This window comes from Camponotus floridanus, unplaced genomic scaffold (genome assembly GCF_003227725.1).
Source record: "Camponotus floridanus strain SB8 unplaced genomic scaffold, Cflo_v7.5 scaffold66, whole genome shotgun sequence".
Classification (NCBI taxonomy): Eukaryota; Metazoa; Arthropoda; class Insecta; order Hymenoptera; family Formicidae; genus Camponotus; species Camponotus floridanus.
Window position 1 is genome coordinate 141,767 of NW_020229834.1, and position 27,433 is coordinate 169,199.

At 25.6% G+C, this 27,433-nt stretch overlaps 4 protein-coding genes across 11 annotated transcripts; 3 read left to right on the forward strand and 1 right to left on the reverse strand.

Annotated features, from left to right (window-relative positions):
* Window positions 1-1,071: 1,071 nt before the first annotated feature.
* Window positions 1,072-11,635, forward strand: LOC105257597. The gene is made up of 16 exons (XM_025413378.1): window positions 1,072-1,264; window positions 2,070-2,308; window positions 3,052-3,170; window positions 3,264-3,463; window positions 3,555-3,674; window positions 3,736-3,868; window positions 4,029-4,121; window positions 4,201-4,374; window positions 7,299-7,441; window positions 9,153-9,391; window positions 10,275-10,396; window positions 10,505-10,704; window positions 10,788-10,910; window positions 10,974-11,106; window positions 11,230-11,322; window positions 11,397-11,635. The coding sequence occupies exons 1-16, from the start codon at window positions 1,107-1,109 to the stop codon at window positions 11,544-11,546; spliced, it is 2,439 nt and encodes an 812-aa protein (XP_025269163.1). The 5' UTR covers window positions 1,072-1,106; the 3' UTR covers window positions 11,547-11,635.
* A 2,612-nt stretch (window positions 11,636-14,247) lies between these two features.
* On the forward strand, window positions 14,248-18,424 carry LOC105257595 (lysosomal aspartic protease). The gene is made up of 8 exons (XM_011268328.3): window positions 14,248-14,439; window positions 15,343-15,587; window positions 16,810-16,949; window positions 17,083-17,282; window positions 17,391-17,513; window positions 17,579-17,750; window positions 17,890-17,988; window positions 18,069-18,424. The coding sequence occupies exons 1-8, from the start codon at window positions 14,378-14,380 to the stop codon at window positions 18,213-18,215; spliced, it is 1,188 nt and encodes a 395-aa protein (XP_011266630.1). The 5' UTR covers window positions 14,248-14,377; the 3' UTR covers window positions 18,216-18,424.
* Window positions 18,425-20,632: 2,208 nt separating this feature from the next.
* LOC105257594 (lysosomal aspartic protease) lies at window positions 20,633-23,892 on the forward strand. The gene is made up of 8 exons (XM_011268326.3): window positions 20,633-20,818; window positions 21,637-21,878; window positions 22,462-22,580; window positions 22,716-22,915; window positions 23,056-23,178; window positions 23,269-23,413; window positions 23,536-23,628; window positions 23,707-23,892. The coding sequence occupies exons 1-8, from the start codon at window positions 20,757-20,759 to the stop codon at window positions 23,863-23,865; spliced, it is 1,143 nt and encodes a 380-aa protein (XP_011266628.1). The 5' UTR covers window positions 20,633-20,756; the 3' UTR covers window positions 23,866-23,892.
* Window positions 23,893-24,485: 593 nt separating this feature from the next.
* On the reverse strand, window positions 24,486-27,429 carry LOC105257596 (ubiquinone biosynthesis O-methyltransferase, mitochondrial). Of its 8 annotated transcripts, none has more exons than XM_025413441.1 (5): window positions 27,415-27,429; window positions 25,827-25,943; window positions 25,121-25,607; window positions 24,844-25,024; window positions 24,486-24,673 (listed from the first exon to the last, which is right to left on the reverse strand). In XM_025413441.1, exons 2-5 carry the CDS (start codon window positions 25,895-25,897, stop codon window positions 24,552-24,554), a joined length of 861 nt encoding a protein of 286 aa, XP_025269226.1. In that variant the 5' UTR covers window positions 25,898-25,943; window positions 27,415-27,429; the 3' UTR covers window positions 24,486-24,551. The 8 variants fall into 8 exon arrangements, with proteins under 8 accessions (XP_025269226.1, XP_025269224.1, XP_025269223.1 ...); XM_025413439.1 differs by lacking the exon at window positions 27,415-27,429 and adding an exon at window positions 26,725-26,824 and having other exon boundaries at window positions 25,827-25,939; XM_025413438.1 differs by lacking the exon at window positions 27,415-27,429 and adding an exon at window positions 26,725-26,824.
* Between the last annotated feature and the right edge of the window lie 4 nt (window positions 27,430-27,433).

Sequence of the window (27,433 nt, forward strand, 5' to 3'; positions counted from 1 at the left end):
TTTAAAAAAAAAATGTAATTGTTAATTGCATTCTTTATCTACAATATCGACCAACTTTATTGAAATTTATACTTGAAAAGGACCACAACCAAATGGTCGAAACGTCGTATATTTGAATAATAAAGAATTAATTTGTGCTAGTTGAGTCGTTTCTACGTATAATTATTTATACCTTGATAATAATAATAGTCATCAATAATACCAATACATTATATCGATAGTATAATTGAGAAAATAAGTATATAGGATAATCGAATAAGTATAAAATATATAACAGTAATTTCATATATATATATATATATATATGTATATATATATATATTTTTTCTTTATATATATTTGGTATATAGCAGTATTAACGTATATAACATTAGTATATTTTATATTTCATATAGTATAAATACATAAAATGTATAAAAATTATAAAAGTTTTATATATACATATACATAAGAAACATACATATATATAGAAAAAAATGACCAAAAAAGAAGTGAATGTACAATTTTTACTTGAATAAATAAAAACGAAAATGTAGAGTAATTAAAATATTTCAAAAGTACATCGCTCAGTCGTATCTCAGGACGAAACAAACATTCATCAAAGTATATAGAAAATTTTTTCTTGTCGTTCTTTGATTGTCTTTCTTTTCACATCGTATTATATACTTTGTCGTCAATTTTTTAATTATTTGTTTAGTTTTCGATAAAAAAAAAATCAATCTTTTTTAATTACCAAGCAAAATTCGCATGTTATTAATATAAACTTTTGAAATAATTTGTACATAATTATGTTTTAGTTTCCAACAGCGTAATATTTTATTGTGAAAACAGCTGATATGAGCTTACTGTTAATTAGAATGCTAATTTTTGCAAGCAAAGTGTCATCAGTTAAGTTCAGTTGTTGTATGACTATTTGGCATAATAATTTATTTTCCGAAACTCTAATCTCTTCCTCATTAATCATGTATACATTTAATAATTTATTTTAATACAATTTGTGCTAATTAAAGATAAAATATTAAACAAAATATTTATCACATTTGATTGATTGATGGAAACCCGGAAGTTTGGAATGCGCGCGATCGTATATATAACCGCCGTACTGCATGTCGATAAACAAGAGCTCTAGTAGTCGAGTTCAACTTATTTTTTGTGTATCGAACACAACGTACAGAAAGAAATTTGCCAGAAAATCCGAAAATATGTTTCGCTTTTTCGTGGTGGCTGTGGCGCTCTTTGCGCTGGTCGACGCGCAGTACCAAAGGTAAGTTCATATGTTACATTATGTATATATATTACATATCGATACAAATGTTGAATATATAAAGTTCGATCTACCTTGTAATTGCATTCGATTTTATGAAATCGAAAACCTACCTAAATGCGATTATGTTTTCGTCAGAATTGGACGAAATTTTATTATAAAATTTCTTGTTTCTTTTTATTAAAAAAGAATAGCAAAAGTAAGCATTTTTGAAAAAAAATCACTCTTTGTAAATTGCTCATGTTTTTGTCTGCTTTATCGCGATATCTTTATCGTTCTAATGATAACCTGAATGTATAAGCAGGTGAACTGTATATATTAGTGAACTATTTTTTCTTATTCATTTATTTGACTTATGCTTCTTCTATATATATCTATATAATTCTAACATAAATAAGTCTTATTTTGAGTTTCTTTATAAGATTGCACGCTACACATTACAATATTATTTTTAATTAAAAATCAGAGATTGTTAAATTATAATGCTTAATTTAGGAGATTAAACTATAAATTAAATAATAATTCAAATATATATGTAATGTATAAATCTTACAATTAAAAAAAAATATATCAATATAATTAAAGTTTGTATAATAATTTAGATTTTTAACAATTGAACATAGTCATTTAATTTATATTTATTTAAAATTTATTCTTTATATGTCAGTAAACTATACATTACACATATATATATATATATATATATATATATATATATATATATATGCGTGTGTGTGGGTGTATGTGTGTGTGTGTGTAAAATTATATGTATTTAACAAAAAAATGATCTTTGTATTACTTCAAGGATTACGTTGCACAAGATGAGTTCTATTCGAAAAAATTTGAAGAAAGCTGGTATTGACTTGAAAAAAACTCATTTTGACGTACGAGGATCAGAACCTTTGTCTAATTATTATGATGCTCAATATTATGGTAACATTACCATCGGAACTCCTCCGCAATCGTTTTCAGTTTTATTTGATACTGGTTCCTCAAATCTTTGGGTACCATCGGCAAAATGCGCAAGTGACGATGAGGCTTGCTGTAAGTATTAGAATATATATACAGGATAATAATTAAGTTGTACTTATATAAACATACATAACAATATTGATTGAAATGTGCAAATCACGAATATATATTTATTTAACAAAATATGAATAAGAACAATTCTATTTTATATTTTCTTTTCTACTTTAAAAAGAAAAATGATTATAAGTTTTTCGACATTTTTCATCAAGAAATATCATTATGTACGTAATGAATGCAAATTAATTAAGATTCAGTATATGAATATGTTAATATTTATATTCATTAGATAATATTTATTAAATATTTCATTATTTACACATTCACTTATATTTAATAATATAAATTACTGTTTAAAAATATTGAAGAAGATCTTAATCTTTTCGAATATATTATAATATCAAATCAAAAAATGAACACGTTATAATATTATAAATATTATAAAATTCTCTATTTCTTCCTCGATTATATTTTTCAAATATAATCTTTTGGCTAAAGGAAATGCACAAATACAATTTTAAAAATTAAAATAATTGATTGTATAAATATAATAAAACCAAACTTTATAATTTGCACATGAATATACTTATTTAAACAATTTATTATTTTTATTCTTTCAACGAGTATCAAACGAGTTCCGAGAAACTCAAAAGCGAATAAATGCATTTATGTTGGATAATTCAAACGAACATTTAGATGAATAAGAAAATCTCTTTATCTTTAAAACTATCCTTATCTTGTAACATTATTTCTTGCAGTGAACCATCATAAATATTACAGTAGCAAATCCAGTACATATAAACCAATTAATACTCCATTTTCTATCCAGTATGGCACTGGCAGTTTAACTGGATTCCTATCTTCTGATGTAGTGACTGTAAGTCATCATGGAACAATTCAAGTTACACTCACAGTTTATAAACATTTCTCAAGTATTTTTTTACATTTGAACGTCACGATTTAATTATAGGTTGCCGGCCTCCCTGTTCAAGATCAAGGATTCGCAGAAGCCGTCGAGCAGCCAGGTGATACGTTTGTTTATTCAGAGTTTGACGGTATCTTGGGCATGGGTTATCCCGAGATATCCCAGGATGGAGTGACGCCTGTCTTCGTAAACATGGTTAAACAACACTTAGTAGAACAACCTATTTTTAGCTTCTATCTGAGTCGGTTTGTATCTTCTTTCCATACGCACAGCGCATGTCTAAAAATGTTTAAATAAAATATATTTTATAATTTACAAAATATACAAAATATATAGAGACTCTTCAGCCGAGAAAAGTGAACTGATATTGGGTGGTTCAGATCCCAATCATTATGAGGGTGACTTCACATACGTTCCTGTTACTCAGAAAGGATACTGGCAATTTACTATGGATAGGTATATTTTCTAAATTACGATTGATCAAGTTGCAACAAATTATAACGTTATTGTGTTCTAGTGTCTTGATGGCTGGTTACGAGATAACTAAAAACACCCAAGCTATTGCTGACACAGGTACCTCATTATTAGTTGGACCAGATAATGATATTGCTTTTATTAACGAAGTAATTGGAGTTGACGAGAATGGATTTGTAAGTAACAATTTTTCACATTGGTATAGTCTTCCAGTAAAAAAATCATAAAATAAAACACTGAACAAATTAATTATTATTATATGTATATACATACAATATATATGTATATATTTGTTAAATTATTAACTAATAATTTAATATTATCTTTTGTTCAAAGGTGGATTGTGGTAGTGTTGACCAATTGCCTCCAATTACTTTCGTTCTGAATGGTGTTGAACACACTGTTTACCCTAACGATTATATTCTTCGAGTGAGTATTATGGATTGGTAATTTCCATTTAAATTATATGAGAATACAAGATGTTCACATTGTGTTTAACTTTTTACAGGAAAAAGAGAATGGCTATGAGATATGTTCTAGCGGCTTTCAATCAAGCGGATCTGATTCATCTGAATCATCTCAGGCGTATGGTCCGGCATGGATTCTTGGCGATGTATTTTTGCGTCCTTTTTATAGCGAGTATGATATGGGAAATAACCGAGTGGGATTCGCTCATTCGAAATAAAAGCTGATCGCTTTGAAAACGACTAATTGCTATATATATATATAAATGACCTCGCAAATAATTAAAATTACTTTTGATTGCTTATTTGATAATTTTTAATTATATTTCTGCGGTGTACTCTCTGTTAAAAAGGATATTTGTGATACATTTAAAAATTAAAACATATATATCTTCCATGAATAATTTGATATATATATATATATATATATATATATATGTATGTATGTATGTATCTATTGTAATGTCCAAATATAAATAAATCTGCTAAAATAAAATAATCTTTTCGTCTACACAATATAATAATATTTTATTTATTAAGCTTTTATACTTTAATTCATAATAATGATGTTAATAATAATAATTATAATAATTATTATATAACAGTTTCTAATATGATAATAATATTGTTTAATAGATAAAACAATATAACATTATTTAAATTTGAATTTTGCCATTTATATATAGTTTTTCTTTAAAAACTTGCAAGTATTTATTATAAACGAAATAATTTACAATATATCTCCACTCATCACTCTTAAAAATCACTAAATCTATTCAAATTATTTTTATTTAAATTTCACAATATTTATTTCTCTAAATTTTGATATAATCATATTTCGAACATTGTATCGCAATCAATTAAAATAGAACTATATTAACAGTAAGGCAAAATTTGCGTTACATCTCTCTCTTTAAAAAAAGATTGTGTTAAAAAATTTACAACCAATATACTTATAAATCAGAAATTATTTCATCTTTTAATTGATAAAAAATTTACTTTTGTAAATTAAACATGTTCTAAGAAAACTTGTAAATAGTATTATATAATGAAGCGTTATACATATGATACATATTTAGTATATATAATGTATATATATATATATATATATATATATATACTAAATGTATACATATATATAAAAGAAATAAAAGTTTTACATAGATACAATGAATTAAATGAAAGTGTCTTACATTAAAAAGTAATACAATATAATCGCAGCAAACATATCAAAATGATAAAACATTTGCAAATTTATTGAGTAAATGTTTCATTTATAAATTATTATCAATTTTATGGATGATCATATGTATATATGAGATTACTTCTCTGTATCGTACATTACATATATTTGTTCTGTAATTATCCGACTGAATATCAGGTTCTCTTCAATAAAACATTTGAACTTGCTCAGAACTATTTTTGACGTCAATTTCCTGGTCTATTATATAACAAAGTAACGCTTTTATTACAATAGAGTATAACATACAAGATAAAACATTATATATTATCGCGCTTCCAAATATTATAAAATTATATTATTTAAAAAAAAAAATTATTTTTTATTGGTCATTACTACACTGAATTTGAGAATGACCGAATGGAATTTGCTTTGGCGAAATAAAACTTTCTCTAGCACGTTTTTAAAATATACATCTTACATAATAAAAATGTACTGTGCAGTTATGGACATTAGATGGTATATTTCATGAGTTGTGTACAATCTTGGATTCGAAATTGATATTAAATATTATACTTATACAAAATAACATAACGTTCAACAATTATTCATAACAAACTTAACGATTACGAGATACGTAAACGTATTTGAAGACTGCGCACACATCTTTAATTTCTTTTGAAAACTTACAAAAACATTCATTAAACAACAAGTAAAGGCTTTTAAAGGCCTACGAAAACATTTCTCAAACAAAGAGTAATTTATAATATATATTTTCACTAATGCAAGTGTTTAAGGATTCGATGTAGTTTCATGACTTCTTTAAGTTTTAAAACATTAAGTTTATTAGTTCAAATAGTATCTCATCCTTCTAGAATACAATTATAATATCACTAAACTAAATAACTTTTTTTTACTATCACATCACTCTTGTTAAAAATAAATTAATATCAAAAATTACACATAGACCAAAATAATTTTTATAGCATTAATATAAACATACACGCTGTCGTATAAATTATACACTTTGCTTCTTCGTTATTACACGATAAAACAAGATAATAATATTTATCAATGATACTGTCTATATATGTCTTATTATACAATCTATCCATTATTATTATGTAATAAATATTATTACATGGATATAATTGATAGTATAATTGATAGGATAAGTATATAAGATAATAGAATAAGTATAAATATATATATATAACAGTATATTTTACATTTTATATAGTATAAATATATAAATGTATAAAAATGATGAAAGTTTTATATATATACATAAGTTATATATACATAAGTTTTATATATATACATAAGAGACATATATATGAACAAAAATAACCAAAAGGGAAAGTGAAGGTACAATTTAAAGTAAATAAAAATATGTAGAATAAATAAAAAGTTTTTCAAAAAGACGAGGCTCAAATGTGTGCCAAGTAAAAACATTTATCAAAATATATAGAAAATTTTCCCTTGTCACATCGCATTGTGTACCTTATCATCAATTTTTAAAATTATTTGTACAGTTTTTGATAAGAATAAAAATTCGGTCTTTTCTAATCATCAACTGACAAAAAGCTATCATGTCATTAATGTAAATTTATACAATTTGTACATAATTACGGCTTATTTTTCAATAGCGCGATGCTTATGAAAGCAGCTGATATGAGCTTATTGATAATTATAATGCTAATTTTTGCGAGCAAAGTGTCATTTGTTAAGTTCATTATTGCATGGCTGTCTAATCAGTATAAATAATCCATTTTTTCGAAATGCTAATCTCTTCCTCATTAAACACGCACACATTTAATAATTTATTTTAATACAATTTGTGCTAATTAACGAAAAAAATATTAAACAAAATATTTATCAAATTTGATTAATCGAAGAAACCCGGATGTTTTAAATGCGCGCGATCGTATATATAAACGCCGCACCGCATGTCGCTAAACGAGAGCTCTAGTAGTTGAGTTCAACTTATTTTTTGTGTATCCAGTCATAACATACAAAAAGAAATTTGCCACAAATTTCGAAAATATGTTTCGCTTTTTCGTGGTTGTGGCGCTCTTTGCGCTAATTGACGCACAACTCCAAAGGTAAGTTCATATATTATATTATGTGTGTACATTACATATTGGTACAATAAATGTTGAATTTATAAAAATTCGATCTTCTTCGTGATTCGACTTTCTGAATTCCAAAACCTACTTAAATTCGATTGCGTTTTCATCAGAATTGAATGAAATTTTATTATAAAATTTCTTGTTCCTCTTTAGTAATAACAAAATAAAAGTAAGCATTTTTGAAAAAAATAATTCTTTGTAAATCTGTAAAGTTCATGCTTTTTGCAATATTTTTAGCGTTCTAATGGTAAATTATTTTCTAACGTGTAAGCAAATAAACTATATTAGTGAGCTATTTTATATTTAACTTATGCTCTATACCGTATTTCTAATATAATAAGTCATCTTACTTTGAATTATTTCTTTATAAGATTGCATGCAATATTATCTTTAATTAAAAATTAGGAATTGTTAAATTATAATGCTTAATTTAAAAAATTAAATTATAAATTAAATAATAATTTATATATATACAGGGGCATTTATCTTGAGACAAGATAATATCTCGATTGGAGTCGATTATTTTGAAAAAAGTTTTAAACAAAAGTTGTATGGTTTCAAGGGGGACATAAAATGGTGTTATTAGTTTGATCTTGAAGAGCCACCTGAAGGACACGCGAAGGTCAGCTCCAACTTTTTAAATGGGACACCCTATATGCTTTTGCATATTCTTGTAGCTCATCTCAAGAGCTTTCCAAAACACTATAATTAAGTTAGTTTTCATTAAGTACTTTCCAAGTTATGAGGCTTGAAATCATTTTTTAATTTTACATAAACCGTAAAATATCTTGTAAAATATTCATTTTTCGATTATTTTACCTTAATACTTTTATGTACAAAATAATGAGAAAAATCAATTGGTGTAAAGAAAACTCATAGTTGTTTCGAAAAAAAAAATGTAATTTGCAATTAACAATTACATATTTTTTCTTAAAAATAACTATGTCTTTTCTTTACACCAATTGATTCCTCTCATTATTTTGTACATAAAAGTATTAAGGTAAAGTAATCGAAAAATGAATATTTTACAAGATATTTTACGGTTTATGTAAAATTAAAAAATGATTTCAAGCCTCATAACTTGGAAAGTACTTAATGAAAACTAACTTAATTATAGTGTTTTGGAAAGCTCTTGAGATGAGCTACAAGAATATGCAAAAGCATATAGGGTGTCCCATTTAAAAAGTTGGAGCTGACCTTCGCGTGTCCTTCAGGTGGCTCTTCAAGATCAAACTAATAACACCATCTTATGTCCCCCTTGAAACCATACAACTTTTATCTAAAACTTTTTTCAAAATAATCGACTCCAATCGAGATATTATCTTGTCTCAAGATAAATGCCCCATCCTGTATATATATATATATATATATATATATATATATATATATATATTGTATAAATCTTTTACAATTTAAAAACAATATCTGTATAATTAATTAGAGTTTATTATATAATAATGTTTACATAATCTTTTATATATATATATTGTATTTATATGACGCATTTATAGTAATTATAAGTGATTAATTTTTTATAACAATAGAAAATATATAGCTTTCTCACAACTTATATTTCTTTAAAATGTCGGTCCTTTATATATAAGTAAAAATATAACTATACATTATATATATATGTAAAGATGTATGCATGTAACAAAAAAAATATTCTTCATATTCTTTTAAGGATTCCATTACACAAGAAGGATTCTATTCAAAAAATATTGAAGAAACAGGGTATTGACTTCAAACAATATCTTTCGACACAAAATCATATTTCAGCGGAACCCTTGTCCAATTATGCAGATGTTCAATATTATGGTAATATCACTATCGGAACTCCTCCGCAGCACTTTAGGGTAATATTTGATACTGGTTCCTCAAATCTTTGGGTTCCATCAACAAAATGCTACTCCTTGGGATGCTGTAAGTATTTTAATATATATATATATATATATATATATATATATATATATATGTATATATATATTAAAATCATTACACAGGATACTAATTAATTTGTGCATAAAAATACATAATAATATTTATTAAATTGCGCAGCTCACGAATATACAATTTATCTAACATAATACGAATTAAGAACAATTCTAGTATTTCAATCAATTTTTACTATTTTTACTACTTTCTTTTTTATTTTATGTAAATAAAAATGGTAACTTCTCGATATTTTTCATTAAGAAATATGTACTTAATGAGTGCAAATTAATTATGACTCTGTATATGAATTTGTTAATATTTATCATTTTATTATTCATTAGATATTTCATTATTTACATGTGCACATATTGTAGTTAATAATATTAAAAACATTAAAGAAAATCTTAATTTTTTCCAAATAATTTTTATCAAATCAAAGTGAACATTAAAATATTATAAATTAAAATATACATATATTATAACGTTATAAAATTATATTATATTATTATAATTAAAATATTACAAATGTTATAAAATTCTATTCTCTGTCTGTCTCTCTCTCTAATTATGTTTTTTTAAACATAATCTTTTGAACATTTAAAGAAGATGCACAAATACAATTTTAGGAATTAAAATAACTGGTCATATAAATACCATAAAATCAAGCTTTTCAATTTGTACACGCACAGATTTATTTATACAATTTGTACGTTTATTTTTTCAACGTACAAATGAATTTCGAAAAACTCAAAAGTAAAAGCGATAAATGTATTCATGTGTATCTAAGGACAAACATTTGAATAAGAATTTCTTTATTTTTAAAATCACTTCAACATATAACTAACCTGTAGTATTACTTATTATTGTTTAGTACTCCATCATAAATATGACAGTAGTGAATCCAGTACATATAAATCACATGATAATACTCCATTCGATATCCAATATGGCAGTGGCATGGTATCTGGAACCTTGTCTACTGATGTAGTGACTGTGAGTCATCATGAAACAATCCAATACAGTTACAGCTATAATCATAGTTTATAAACATTTCTCAAGTATTTATATTTTTACATTTGTGTCATGATTTATTAATTATAGGTTGCCGGTCTCACTGTTAAAAATCAAACGTTCGCAGAAACCCATAAGGAGCCAGGCATAGCATTTCTTGCTGCACAGTTTGACGGTATCTTGGGCCTGGGTTATCCCGAAATATCCGTGGATGGAGTGACGCCTGTCTTCTTAAACATAGTTAACCAAGGATTAGTATCAGAACCTGTTTTCAGCGTTTATCTGAATCCGTTTGTATTTTCTTCTCACGTGTCTAAGAACGTTTTAAAGAAAAAATATATATTATAATCTATAAAATATACACTATGTATAGAAACTCTTCAGCCGAGGAGGGTGGTGAGTTGATATTGGGTGGTTCCGATCCGAAGTATTACGAGGGCAATTTCACATATGTCAATGTTTCTAAAAAAGGATATTGGCAATATCCTCTACAAAGGTATACTTTTTAAATTACGTTGATCAAATTGGAACAAATTCTTATAACGTTATTGTGCTGTAGCATCACAGTAGGTGGAAAGCTTGTGGCTGAAGACATACAAGCTATTGCTGACACAGGTACTTCACTAATAGTTGGACCATCAGAGATTATCGATCCCATTAACAAAGACATTCACGCTGATAGTGATGGAAGTGTAAGTAACAATTTTTCACATTGGTATAATTTTGCCGTAAAAAAAATCATAAAATTTGACAATATATATATATATATTTGTTAAATTAATAATTAGTAATTTAATATTATCTCTTGTTCAAAGGTGGATTGTGATAAGATTGATAAATTGCCTGTAATTGATTTTAATATAAATGGTGTATCATACAATCTTACCTATCACGAATATATTCTTCAAGTGAGTATGAATTGATAATTTCCGTTTAAATTATTTAAGAATATGAAGTTCACATTGTGTTTAATTTTTTACAGGATAAAGATATATTTGGTTTCCCAAGATGTACCAGTGGTTTTCAAGCATCTAATTTGCCTTTCCTGATTATGGGAGATAGATTTCTAATCCGTTACTATACCGTATATGATATGGGAAATAACCGAGTAGGATTCGCTCGTTCAAAATAAAAATTGCCTTGTTTTAAAGAACCACTATTATACCATTATTATAAATGATAATCACGCAAATAATTAAATAAAATTATTTTTGATGCATATTGTGTTGTATTTTTAATTATAATTATCCATACGGTGTGTATTGTTATAAATAGATATTTGCAATACATTCGAAAATTAAAACGAAAATATATGCGATATCTTCTCAATAATTTCACACGTACACACACACACACACACACACACACACACACACACACACACCACACACACACACACACACACACACACACACACACACACACACACACACACACACACACACACACACACACACACACACACACACACACATTAGAGTTGCAACGTATATTCGGCTATAACTATTCGGTATTAACTATTTAGCATTAACTATGCAATATTTTTCGGTATTCTACAATTCTATTCGGCAATATTATTGCTATTAATATATCAATTCACTATTCGTCCGAATATTTTTAAATGTCCAAATTAAAAAAAATAGTAAAATTATGGAATTATGAGTAGTATATGGTATTCGGTACTTAATCGAATATTCAGCCAAGTCATGCCATTACTATTTCTTTCATGAAATCGTGCTATTACTATTTACGATTTCCTTCAATTTGGACTTTTACAAATATTGTCAAATATACAGAATATCGAATAGTTAGCCGAATATTCGTTGCAACTTTAATATATATATATATATATATATATATATATATATATATGTATATATATATATATATATATATATATACATAATGTATACATATATGAAAGAAATAAAAGTTTTTTCATAGATAAAAAGAACCAATTGAAAGTGTGAAAATGTCTTACATTAAAGCAATATAGCATAATCGACAAGAATGTCTGCAAAGTGGTAAATCATTTGTAAGTTTATTGATTCAATGCTTCATAATTATATGAATGATTGATGCATACAAGAGATTACATACTTCTATATCGTACATAACATACAAATGTTCTGTACTTATCTGAATATCAGATTCTCTTGAACGAAGTATATAAACTACTTCGGAACTATCTTTGACGCCAACTTTCATCTATTATTTAGCAATAAAGTGACTAGTAATGCTTTTATTACAAAAGATTATAATGTACAAGATATAACGTTATATATTATTGCGCTTATAAATATTATAAAATTATATTATTAAAAAATATTGTTTTTATTTCAAAAATATTAGTTTTTTAGAAAATATTGGAAAATATTTGATAGCACTGATATAAATAAATAAATAAATAAAAAAGTAATGTAAACATGAGAAATAGCTGAATGCAAATTTAGATAACAATATGATATTAAAATTCTGTAAAAAATATAGTGACATAGAAACAGAATGATATAATAACTATAATAAAATAATAAAGCAATTTAAAGATGTCTACATTATCTCTTTTACAGAATTTCAACACTACATTGTCAACTAAATTTGCATTCAACAATTTCCCATGTTTACATCATTTTTTTGGATTTCTACTTTTTATATATCCATTTTCCTTTGAACATGCATCATACAATTTTGATTTTTATTGTTAATTTATCAAAAGAGACAAAAACAATACATAATATATAGAGAATATTACATTTAGATTTAAGAAGACATAAGATTTTATACAATTCTTTCTCCATTATCTTCGAAGATATAATTTTTAAAATTATTTATCAATTATTTTATATATATATATATATATATATATATATATATATATATGTGTGTGTGTGTGTGTGAAATATAAAAAACTGTATGAAAATAATAAAAATAAAATATAAATTTTACAATTAATATAATTTTAAGATCTCATTAAAAGATAAATATTACTTACAAATAAAATAAGACAATTAATTGACATTTCTACACATATTTTTTAATATAATAGATACATTTTTATCTATATTTTCGACCTTTCTTTTAATCGATTTTTGACACATTGATTCCTTTTTGAAATTTTGTCCATATCTCTAATCAGAAGTCCGTTGAAAACAAACAATATTTCATAAGAATGATAAATAGGACAAAAGACATATATTTATAAAGATAAAAAATGAGTGCACAGTTTTTCATTTACATAAATAAAAAGAAAAACATAAAATAACAAAATAAGTTTTTTCAAAATAGTCAACTGATTGTGAGTCCCAAACCAACATACATTATTAAATTTAAAAAAAGTATCATATCACGTTGTGTTTTTCGCCATTAATTTGATTAAAATTTATCATTTACACAAGTTTCAATAAAAAAAATTAAATTTTTTTATCGGCAACTGATACAGTTTACATGTCACAATATGATTTTATACATAATGTCTATGTAATTGTGTTTTAATCCTGAATAGTACATTATTTTATTATGAAAGCAATTAAAAAAGTTTGTTGCTAATTATTTTTATTCCCTCAAGTGAAAAGTCATTTGCAAAATTCATTATTGTATGGCTGTCAGTTTAAGTGATATAAAAAATATATTCAAAAAGATTATCGCTTTTTTCTCATTAATCACATACATTTAATAATTTATTAAATACACGTGTATGTTGTGCGCTAATTAACGAAATACGTACGAAATATCATATCTTTAGTTTTGATGGATTGACATAAACTTATCGGAAGTTTTTCGAACGTTTCGCATGTCGTATTACCAAATTCTTTCCTTTTTTCGCCTTAAGCAGTGTGCAATAATATAAATAAGCAAAGTGCTAATGACTATACTTTAATTATTTGTGCATTCAGTTGTATAGTGCAGAAGACATTGAAGATTTAAAATTTTACGATTCGAAGCTTCAGTTGACGAAAATTCGAAATGTTTCGTCTTTTCTTAATGGCCACAGCGCTTTTTGTGCTGATCGATGCACAACTCCAGAGGTTAGCATACATATTGTATCGCACATATTATGTATTAGTATAATAAAATTTCGAAATTATAGAAAACAATCTTTCTCGTAGCTATATCCGATTTTTTTAAATCAAAGCAAAATCTACATAAATACAATTTCGTTTCAATTATGATTAAATTCTTTTTACAAAAATTTAATTTTATTTAATAATAAACAATAAATATTATTTAATTTATATTTATTTAATAAAATATAAATATAATATTCAATAGAGTATAAATATAAATTTAAAAATATGTATTTACTTAATAATACAAAAAACAGAGATAGAATATTCCAGAAAAACAAATTTTCTGCGAATTTATGGAGTGCGCAATTTGTCTTTATTACGTTTCTATAAGAGATCAAGATGAATTTTGCGATTCGTAATCAAAGCATATAGTTTTAAACTATCTTTTAATCCGTAAATAAATAAATTATAGATAATAATTTGCTTTTATTCTTTTAACGTTCTTTGAATATACATCACTTTTAATAGTAAATACAATCATATAAATTACTTTCTTGTGTACTGCATGCAAATTCGAATTTTAACTACAAGTCAGACTTTATTAAGATATAATTTAAGAACTATATTTATAATTTTAAACTTTATATATTTATAATTTTAAACTTTAATTAAATTTTAAATTTTAATATTTTAGATATATACGCAATTTATAAATCAAATAATCTAAAATCATTGATTTATTAAAATTTCTGATTTATTAAATGAATTATTAAATTTAATACATAATGTACTTATAATATTGTATACATTGTAATGATTTTATGCATTATACTGATTTCTACAACAGTTGAACTTATACATATAATTTCCTTATGACATATTTTTCTGAAAATGTTTGTTATGTTTTTACGTTATTTCAAGGATTCAATTGCACAAGATGGATCCTATTCGAAAACGTTTGAGAAAAATTGGCATCGACTTGCAACAAATTAATTTTACTAAAAGTAATCCTTCATCGCAATCTTTATACAACTATCTAGACTCTGAATACTATGGCAATATTACTATCGGAACTCCACCGCAACAATTTAAAGTATTATTCGATACTGGTTCCTCAAATCTTTGGATACCCTCTATATTGTGTAGCACAGCCAATGTTGCTTGCGGTAAGTAATTTACAATTATATGATATATACAGATTGATAATTGATATATATTTACTATTACTAATATAAATATATAGCGATTTTTAATCAATAAGTCAAAAAATTTTGAATTATTTTTTCTACAATTCTTAAAAAGGAATTATTTTTTCTACAATTCTGAAAGAGGAATTAGAAGAAGGAATTATTAAATTTCATATGATTAACATCATTCTGTAGATAAACATACTATGTCATCATTATATGTTGAAAAGAGAATATATATAACTATATATATATATATATATATATATATATATATATATATATTATCAACAATCTCTTACAATTAAAGGTATATCTGTTAAACAATGCAGAAGTAAACTTTATTTATATATTTATCAAAATATATTATCATGTACTTGGTGAGTGCGAATTAATTGATTAATTAATTAATATTTAGTATGATAAATGTAATATAAATGTAATTATTTATCTAATATTTTATTATTTATATGTACGTATACTAGTTAATATTTTTGCTTAAAAAAGGATGAAAAAAAAATTTATTATTTCAAATAATTAATATCAAATTAAAAAATATAAAATGTATTATTCAAAATGATTAATATCAAAGTAAAAAATATAATGAGATAATTAATTTTATAGAATAGGAGGTTGTAAGATACATCGGCAGGAAGAAAATGCCACAGTTTAAAGCGATTCTGATGGGGGCCAAAAAACGGTCTTATTGACCCCTCCTTTGGAAATTTTTAAAAAATTTGAATAGCAATTCCAATAATAGCTGAATAACAATTTCAAACATTAAAATCAAAATTAAAATTGATAATTTAAATATTACAAAACCAAGCACACAATTTCTCTCTTTCTCTCTTCTCTCTCTCTCTCTCTCTTTTTCAAATGATACATCCCTAAAAGGCATCCTCTATTATCATTTTATATTATCACACACTCTAGATATACATATCTTATATTATCGTCTACTAAACATCTTTTTTTCCTCTTTTTTGTATTATTTAGATTATTACATTCACTTCCTAAAGATAAAAAAATGAGCTTTTCTACACAAAGATAATTTAAGAATTAAAGCAATAATTTTTTATGTGTATACATCTTATATTTCGACCAAGGATTTAATTTAATGAAATAATCTATATATTTTTAAGATGTTTTAAATATTATTTTTTTAAATTTAACTTATGATATTATTTATCATTTTTTACAGCATTACATAATAAATATGATAGTACAAAGTCCAGAACATACAAAGTGAATAATACTATATGTTCTCTTCAATATGATATTACTAGTATTCCGTTTAATTCTGGTAGTGTGTCTGGATTCTTATCTACTGATGTAGTGAATGTGAGTCATCATTAAACAATCAATCAGTCAATAATAATCCATTTTACATACAACTATAATCGTAATTTAAATATTTCTTAGACAATTATATTATTTTTTCATGCACGGTGACAATATTTCAATTTTATTATAGGTTGCTGGCCTCAATGTTCAGGGTCAAACATTTGCAGAAGCGATTGACGAGTTAGTCTTAGCACTCGTTGTTGCGGAGTTTGATGGTATCTTGGGCATGGGTTATTCTACGATAGCTGTTGATGGAGTAACGCCTGTTTTCTACAATTTGATTAAACAAAAACTAGTGCCACAACCTGTTTTCAGCTTTTACTTAAATCGGCATGTATTTTCTTATAGTATATTTAAAAGTATTTCTAACAAATATATATATAATAAAAAAAAATATATATATATTGCAATATTAAAAAGAATATATAATGTATATAGAGATCCTTCAGCTAAAGTAGGTGGTGAATTGATATTGGGTGGTTCCGATCCCGCTTATTACACCGGTCATTTCAAATATGTTGATGTTACTAAGAAAGGATATTGGCAATTTTTAATGGATAGGTACATCTTTTTTTTAAATTATATTGGTTATATTCCAACAAACTATTAATGTTTGCGCGTTATAGGGTCAGAATAACTAGAACTAAATTCAACAAAGGTAGAACCTTGTGTATGGGTGGTTGTCAAGCTATTGCTGATACAGGTATGTCACTAATAGTTGGACCAACATCGGAGATCGACATTATTAACAAATATATTGGAGCTAATAAGACTACTGATAGTTCTGGAAACATAATAGTAAGTAAACAATTATTACTTTTCATAATGGCATAATTTTCTATAGAAAAATTACTATAGTAAAATCTTACTAAAATATAAATAAATATATATGCGTTATATATTATTAATTACTAATTTACATTATCTTTTTTTATAGAATGTAGTAAATTGCAATACGATTCATAAGTTGCCTATAATTCGTTTTATTCTCGGTGGTAAGAGGTTCCCTCTCAACAGTAATAATTATATTCTTAAGGTGAATATATCATAGATCGTTATTTCTGATATAAATTATTTAAGAATATAAGCTTACACTCTGTATATTTAATTTTTCAGAATACAGAGTATGGCATCACGACATGTACGAGCGGCTTCGTAGGATCTAACTCACCGCTATGGATTCTAGGCGATGTATTTATTGGCCGTTATTACACTGAATTCGATTTGGGAAAGAATCGTGTGGGATTTGCCCAATCTAAATAATTGCTTAAATAATTGCTTTTTTGAAAGTTATTGTTAGATATAAATAATAACTTCGCAAATGATTAAATAAAATGTTTTCTTCAGCATTTCATGCTAATTGTAATGTTTACGATTTTTATTTATAATTATCTATGCAGTGTATCGTTATAGATAAATGTATGTAATATTTTCGAAAATTAAAATATACGATATTCAACTCAAACTATTAATCGAGGTTCACAAGAAATAAATCAATGGTAACGGAGAAAGCCAAGAACCTAACGCTATCCTTTGTGCGTATAAAATATTTAATATAATATAATCAAAACGAAGCACGTGTGATTACAGTGCTTAATGTTGACAAACATCATTTCGACCCATTCCGGGTCCTTTTCAATGTCACAAATTAATGTTCGAAACGAAGAATTATCAAACAACTTTTCGCAATTTGTTAGAACATTTTAGCGCATTCGCAAAAAGGCGGTCAAATAATACAATAAAACGAAACATCTAATCGTTCGCAATCGAAAAAAGTGCAAAAGGAATAAAAAGAATAACATGCAACGCATGTAAATCAAGAGTGCTGCTTGTCTATGAAACTTCGGCCGCTCACCTCCGCGTAATTGTAGATATATATTGTTAAACACATGATGCTATTTTGTAGAATCCCTTTGTGTGAATTTTGTGTGTAATAGTCTACCACGTTGACTTGTGTGTTCTCGAAGGAACACAGGCATTTACATACGTTTCATGTTATTCTTTTTATTCCTTTTGCATCTTTTTCGATTAGATGTTTCGTTTTATTTGACCGCCTTTTTGCGAATGCGCTAAAATGTTCTAACAAATTGCGAAAAATTGTTTGATAATTCTTCGTTTCGAACATTAATTTGTGATATTGAAAAGGACCCGGAATGGGTCGAAACATTTGTCAACATTAAGCACTATAATCACACGTGCTTCGTTTATTGATAACAATAATAATGATTCTATATGTTTAAGTTATTTTTTTAGCAATGTTTCTCATGATTAAATTTTATTTTATTTTAAATAATTCGAATAATTTCGATAAATAAATTACGCTTCCTTAAAAAAAAAGAAAATAAAACATTTGAAAGATATCTATTATTTTTCTTTGTAAATTTTTTTGTAACTCCTTTTATGTTTTATGATGGTAATATATATAATATAGAATTTTGGATTTTCTATAGTCTCAAAATAAAAATCGGTATTAAATGTCTTTATGAAATTAATATCAGAATACTACATAGTTGTCTATAATTAAATTTATCTTTACTTTAAAGATATTCGTTACAATATCGATGACAACGACGATAACATATGTGATGTTTGATGCTTATCATATCTTGTTTCATAATAAGGACTATCTGATTCGAATCTAAGAAATATAAGCATTCTTCATATTTAAATAAGTTTATTATACTGTCAATACTGTCGATTATAAAGTGATCGAACGGACTTTCCAGCCCTATTTATCGGTTTTTTTTACAGATTTATTTAAAAAACTGCTCATAAATAATTGAAATACAAATTACAAAATAAATAATATATGTTAAGGTTAAAACAAAGTTTATAAAAATAAAATAAAATAATTCATTAATGTTTTTATACTTTTAAAAATATATCTTCGATCTTTTGACTTCCAAAAGTAGATTTTTGAAATATTAATTTACTTTTAAATATTACCCATTTCTAATTTAAAATCCAGTAGAAGCCAAGCAATATTTTGATCAAATGATAAATAGAACAAAAATACATATTTATGGAGATAAAAAATAATAAACAAAGAAAACAAATAGATTATTCTTTGCTTCCATAAATAAAAAAACAAAAATTTTTAAATAACAAAAAATGTTTCTAAATAATGATAATTATACATATATTCTGAAACAAATATCTGTTAAATTAAAAAAGAATATTATATTACATTGTCTGTATGTATATGTACATTAAAATTCATCCGCAGATTTGGATAAGAAACAATTTCATCAATCATTTCTTATCGCGAAATAATAAAGATTGCATATCATATAATATGAATTTGTGCATAAAACAACGCGAGATTTATTGTGAAAGCAGCTAATATCAATATTAGGCAGCTAATATAATATCAGGATTTATTGCCAATTATTTTTTAAATAAAATATTATTTGCAAATTCCATTGTTGCATGATTGTCCATACTTAATCATCGTAGATAATGTATTCTTTTGAAGTTTTAATTGCTTTTTCCTCATTAATTACTTAACGATTAATTTAAATACAATGCGCGCTAAAAGAAATACGTGCCTGCAGATCAGAGTACTTTTAGAATTGATTGATTGATGGAAACTATCGTTTTTCGAATATTCACGTAATCATATTATTGTCTCTCTTACTGCTCCAAGCGCAGGCGCGCGCGGTGGTATATATATAACGTCGCCGCTTGTCGATAAACAGCTGTGACGAGGCAATGGTCGATTGTGTGTCTCTTCGTGCGTCGTAATCCCGAAATTAGTTTAAAATTTTACGATTTGAAGCTTTAATTGTCGAAAAATTTGAAAACATGTTTCGACTTTTTGTGGCGGTCGCAGCATTTTTTGTGCTGATCAACGCACATGTTCAAAGGTGAGCTTATATATTGTATCGCATTATGTATTAGCTGATAAACATCGAGATTACATATAGAGATTAGTCTCTCGTTGATGACTCAGTTTTCCTGGAATTAACGCGTAACCTGCGTCAATACAATTAATCTTCTAATGATGGGACAAAATATCTTTATAAAAGAAACTTATTTTTTTACTCATTAATAAAGAATTAAAATGTTCATGAATTGATAGATTTTCTGTGAATTTGACTACTTTATCGCGTTTCTAAATGAGATTAGCATGAATATTACGATTTGCAATCAAAACATCTAATAAATTATTTTCTGATACATAAATAAGTTATAGATAACAATGAGTTGTTCTTTGTTATTTGTTTACTGTTGATGCTCTCTATATTCATGTTCTATTTTTAGCAATCTAAATGTAGTCTCATTTTCAGTTATTTTTTTTGTACAATGTTATCTTTTTGTACAAAGTTTCATCTTTACATAAAAATCAGAGTTTATTATAACGATGTCGTAAGATTTTTTTTATAAATTAAACATGTCAGATATATATGCAATATAAATTATAATCTAGATATAATCATAATCTAGACAGATCATCGATTTAATTAATTAAAAAGTTTATGATATAATTATTTTTAAATGCATTATCTCCTATATTTTTATTGTAAATACATAAGATTATGTGGATTTCTTAAACAAAGAATGAACATCTATAGCTTCCTCATGACTCATTTTTTTTTTCTTGAAGTGTCTGTTTTATTAATAAATATATAAATATAAGACAAATATATATGCAATAACAGGATATCTTTTATGTTACTTCAAGAATTCCATTGCACAAGATGGATTCTATTCGAAATAGTTTAAAAGAAGTTGACGCTGACTTGCAACCAGTACATCTGACTGGAGGTATTACACCAGAACCTTTGTCTAATTATTTGGATGCTCAATATTATGGTGTTATTAGCATCGGAACTCCGCCACAAGAGTTTAAAGTAATTTTTGATACTGGTTCCTCAAATCTTTGGGTACCATCAAAAAATTGCCATTTTACCAACATTGCGTGCCGTAAGTACCTTAATGTATACACACACACACATACACGAATATATTATTGCTTACTTAATATTTCATTATTTATACACATGTATATTGCATTTAATAATATCATTATTTAATAACAGTAAAGAAAATTTTAATTATTTATATAACAATTAATATTAAAATATAATGTACACTGAAATGAGATATAATATTAATATACATAATTCTATTCTGTCTCATCATATATATATATATATATATATATATATATATATATATATTTATTTATTTATTTATTTTATTTAGTTAAGTAAAATAAATTGTTTAAAAAAGTTGAATAGATACAATTGCAAGAATTAAAATTATTGATAGAATAAATATTACCAAGTTCTATCATTGGCAGACATTTATCATATTTATAATTTTATCATATTTGCTCTTTCAAGATACAAATGTAACCTTTGACATCCAAAGATAAAAGCGAATTAAAGCGACAAATATATTTACATACTGATGATTTATACAATTGCATATTAATTAATAAAAATCTATTTTTATTATTTCTTTAATGTTACTAACTTGATTTTACTTTTACTATTACTTGCAGAGTTACATCATAAATATAATAGTAAAAAATCCAGCACATATGAACCAAATGGTGCTTCATTTGCTATTCAATATGGTTCTGGCAGTTTGTCTGGATATTTATCTGCTGATGTAGTGAATGTGAGTCATTGATAAATATATGTAATATAATACATTCAGCTTTAATTATAGTTTATAAACATTTCCTAAGCATTCGTATTATTTTCCTCTGAAAGGAATGCGCAGCATTTTATTATTAATACATTTTATTTGCAGGTTGCCGGCCTCAATGTTACGAGTCAAGTATTCGCGGAAGCTATTAGTGAGCCAGGTTTAGCATTCGTCGCTGCAAAGTTTGATGGTATCTTGGGCATGGGTTATTCTACAATAGCTGTTGATGGAGTGACACCTGTCTTCTATAACATGGTTAAACAAAAACTGGTTCCAAAAGCCGTTTTCAGTTTTTACTTAAATCGGTAAATATATATCTTCTCATAATAAGCATGTTTAAGCATTGTTTAACAGTATTTTTCATAAATATATATATATATATATATATATATATATATCTATATATATAATTACAATATTAAAAAAATATATACAAAATATACAGAGATCCTTCAGCCGAAGTAGGTGGCGAGTTGATATTGGGTGGTTCTGATCCCGATCATTACGAGGCTGATTTAACATATGTTCCTGTTACTCGCAAAGGATACTGGCAATTTTCAATGGATGGGTACATTATTTTCTAAATTACATTGATTATATATGGACAATTTGTTAATATTATCGCATTATATGTTATATTATATTATTATGTTAATAGGATCGAAGTAGGTAATCGCACTTTCTGTAATAATGGCTGCCAAGCTATTGCTGATACAGGCACCTCTCTGATAGCTGGACCAGTAGCAGATGTTGCAGCCATTAATAAGCTAATTGGTGCTAGTGCTATTGCTGGACAGGCAATAGTAAGCTAATCATCATACTATTCACTATGACAAATTTCTATAAAAAGATTATGAAATGTTATTGAAATATAAATTAATATTTATTAAATTATTAATTAATTTAATATTATTTTTGTTCAAAGGTGGATTGTAATAAGATTCCTCAGTTGCCCGAAATCAATTTTAATCTGGGTAATAAGAAATTCAGTCTCTCTGGTGAAGATTATGTTCTTCAAGTGAGTATCATAAATCCTAATTTAATTTAAATTATTTAAAGATAGAAAACTTCAATTTTTGTATATTTAATTCTTCAGATCAAGCAGTTTGGTACCACAATCTGTATGAGTGGTTTCATGGGTTTTGATATTGGATCACATGGATTGGAATGGATTCTGGGCGATGTATTTATCGGACGTTATTATACTGAATTTGATTTAGACAATGATCGAGTGGGATTCGCCCCAGCGAAATAAATCATTGATCGTTTTTTCTTAAAGTTACTATTATGTCTTAAATATAATTTACAATCTCCCGAATAATTTTTTTTCAAATAGCGTTCGATGCTTGTCTTATATCATTTTTACTTATAATTATCCAAACAGTACATATTATATGGACGTAATATTTTTCAAAACGATAGAAGATATTCAATATCTTTCAGTTATTTGATATATTGTTCAGTATATAATATTGTATTGTTATAAGGTGTACATTCTCTAAATATATATATTCTCTAAATAAATATGCTTATATATATATATATATATATATATATATATATATATATATATTCTTTCATATATCTTTTTATTTATATTTTATACATCCTTTATTTATAATTTATCTATTTTATTAATCTTTCACCTGTTTTATTTATATATAATTTTTTTTTATTTTTATAATTTAAAATAAAACAAAATAAAATTAAACAAAGAAAAACATCACATGATATCAATTTAAATTACAATATATATATATATATATATATATTATATAATATATATTATTTTTATGATGTATATATATATATATATATATATATATATATATATATATATATACGCATCATAAAAATAATGTATAAAAATATAAATTTGGTATTTTATAAAAAAAAATTTTAATTTTCCAAAAACTATCATATTTTAATTTCCCATTTAATTCATATTTCCCTTTGTTTGATTGCATGAAGTCCATAGTGAATAGTTGTAAATGATGACCAAGACCACTGATTCGTTAAGGGATTAAATTTTATTCCATGAATTAATTTAGTTTCACAGCCATCTATTAATTATAATAACAAAATAATAATAAAAAGCTATTATATAATATAGTATTTATAACATAATTATTTATAAACTTTGATAGAATTATAAACTTATAATTATATAGATATAATAACGCAAAATGCTTCTTAATGATTTTTTTATGTAAATAACATGTATTAAACTTACATTTATCCAATATATGTTGTACTTGATATGGAGAAATGAACTTATTCCATTCATGAGTACCACGTGGTATAAAATTGAAAATATATTCTGCTAGTACAATAGCACCAAACCAAGATACTAAAGTTTTGTTTAGTGTTGTTATAAAAATTGATCCGCCAGGTTTCAAAAGTTTCACACATTCCTGTAAAGAATTTGATTAAAGTAACATATTTATATGTAATAATTCTTGTAGTTTTTATATGTAATAATTCTTGTAGTTTTATATCACAAAATTTACTTTTAAAAATATTTCTGGATTCTGTACATGTTCTACGACTTCAGAAGCTATAACAGCATCATACAATTTCTCATTTTCCGAAGAAAATTCTTCTACACTTGTCTGAATGTAATTTACTCTCTCTAATATAGTAGGATCCAATTTTATATGCTCGTTAGCAATATCTATCAATTCTGTGGATACATCTAACCCAGTTACATGTGCTCCTACTCTGGCTAAACTTTCAGTCAATATGCCACCACCGCAGCCAATATCTATAATCTTGACTCCTTCTAACGGAAGAGCTGAATTTTGTAATTTGAATCCAGCATTAGCCAGACCTTTTCTTACAAACTCTATTCTGAATGGATTGAATAAATGAAGGAGGTTCATTGGGCCATTTTCGTCCCACCAATTATTTTTAAAATTAGAAAGATGCTTAACATCTTTAGAATCAATTGTCGATATTGCTCTTTCTATTCTATCAACCTTGCTATCTTCAAACAATCTGTAAAGTAAAATAAACATCAATCCTATTTCTATGAATTTTAAATAAGTATTTTTTTCCCAAGATGACATAACTAATAATAATAAGATTAATAACTAATTAAAGATTACTTTCAAAAGTAGAGAATAAACAAAAGAAACGAATTACAACAATCAAAAAAATAAAATAGCTTGTTGCAAATGATAATTAAATAATAAATAAGATAAAATTAATTTATACCTGTTAGAGAATGAATTTTGAAGACTTATTAACGATCCACTGAAACATCTCCGAATTTGCAAGGCTTTCATATTTTTCACAATTCGTATTCGTTCACAATTCCTCTGTCAATCCTTCCTTCGTCACAATAACAATGATTTAAACTAGCGAAACTGATGAACAGCGATCCTAATGATCGCAAACATTGGATTCTAAATTCCTACGTAACATATTAGTTGCTTTCCATTTTCACACAAGTGATAATGACTGAGTCTAAAATTATGTAAGTATGTTATACTCAGATAATGACGTTATCATTAACTTGCATAAATGTTTGATATGATTTAAGGTTCCAACAGGACACAAATTCTTAATCTCACTTTTAATTGTGAGATCATAAAACTCAGTAAAGCACACGCTCTCAAACTTGTGCAGATTTTACGTAAAAACTTAGTTGAATCTCACTTAGCAAAATAAAAAGGAACGTGCATTCAATTGAGTTATAACGTCACAAGTGAGAATTAACTGAGTTTCAGTGTAAATGGAAAGCAACTATTATCACTTTACAGAATTCTCAGCTGATCTAATGGTTACATTCAGCAGAAAAAGCTAATTATCGTATGCTCTTAATTTTGATTGAATCTAAGAGCATATGCCAATCAGATTCATGAATTTTACACAATTGCAAAGCAGCTTTTTCTACTGACTGTGCCAAATAACACATGATATCTGTTGTTTATAGCTGAACTGGCTGCTCTGGGCTACACTAGTTCAGAGGTTATATTTTTTTACCTAATGTATTATAATAAAAAAGACTTCTATATTATAATAAAGAATGTATTATAATAAAAAAGATTTCTGAACTTCAACTATAAAGAACAGATCTTCACCCAGAAAATAATTAGTATTAGATATTCACTAATATTAGATATTCTTCATGGGCACTAAGGATAGTCGCTGGAATATGAAAAGCAGTTATTAGAGATGCAAATATCCAGTTCCAATATTAGAGATGCAAATATGCAATTATTACATCATTAAATAATACATCATGACGATAAAACGTTAAATGAATGTCAAATTATGAGTGTTTTTATCGGTTAAGTTAAATAATACAATTCATTGACAGTAATGATATATATTCAAGTTATAATGTTAACTAATTTTCATTACTGCTTATACTGGGGAAAAATATTTTATACATTATAAAATTATATTTTATACCTTATTATAACTTGAATATATATCATTACTGTCAATGAATTGTATTATTTAACCTAACCGATAAAACACTCATAATTTGACATTCATTTAACGTTTTATCGTCGTGCTGTATTATTTAATGATGTAATAATTTCAATGTGAGCTTTTGTACTGTGTTCTACGCATACGTCACGCGGAAATTATTGGACAATATTATTATCTAATAATTCTGATATAATATCTAGTTCTTAATTTTAAAATAATAAAGGAACGCAATCATGCACATTTTTTAGAAATTTTCAATTCAGAAATATCATATATTGATTTCAAAGTTTGGAGAAACTTGAGATTTCTGAACAAGTGTATGAATTGTTGGATAAATTATTATAAACAATTATTTAAAAACCTTTGTAATCTGCTATGAT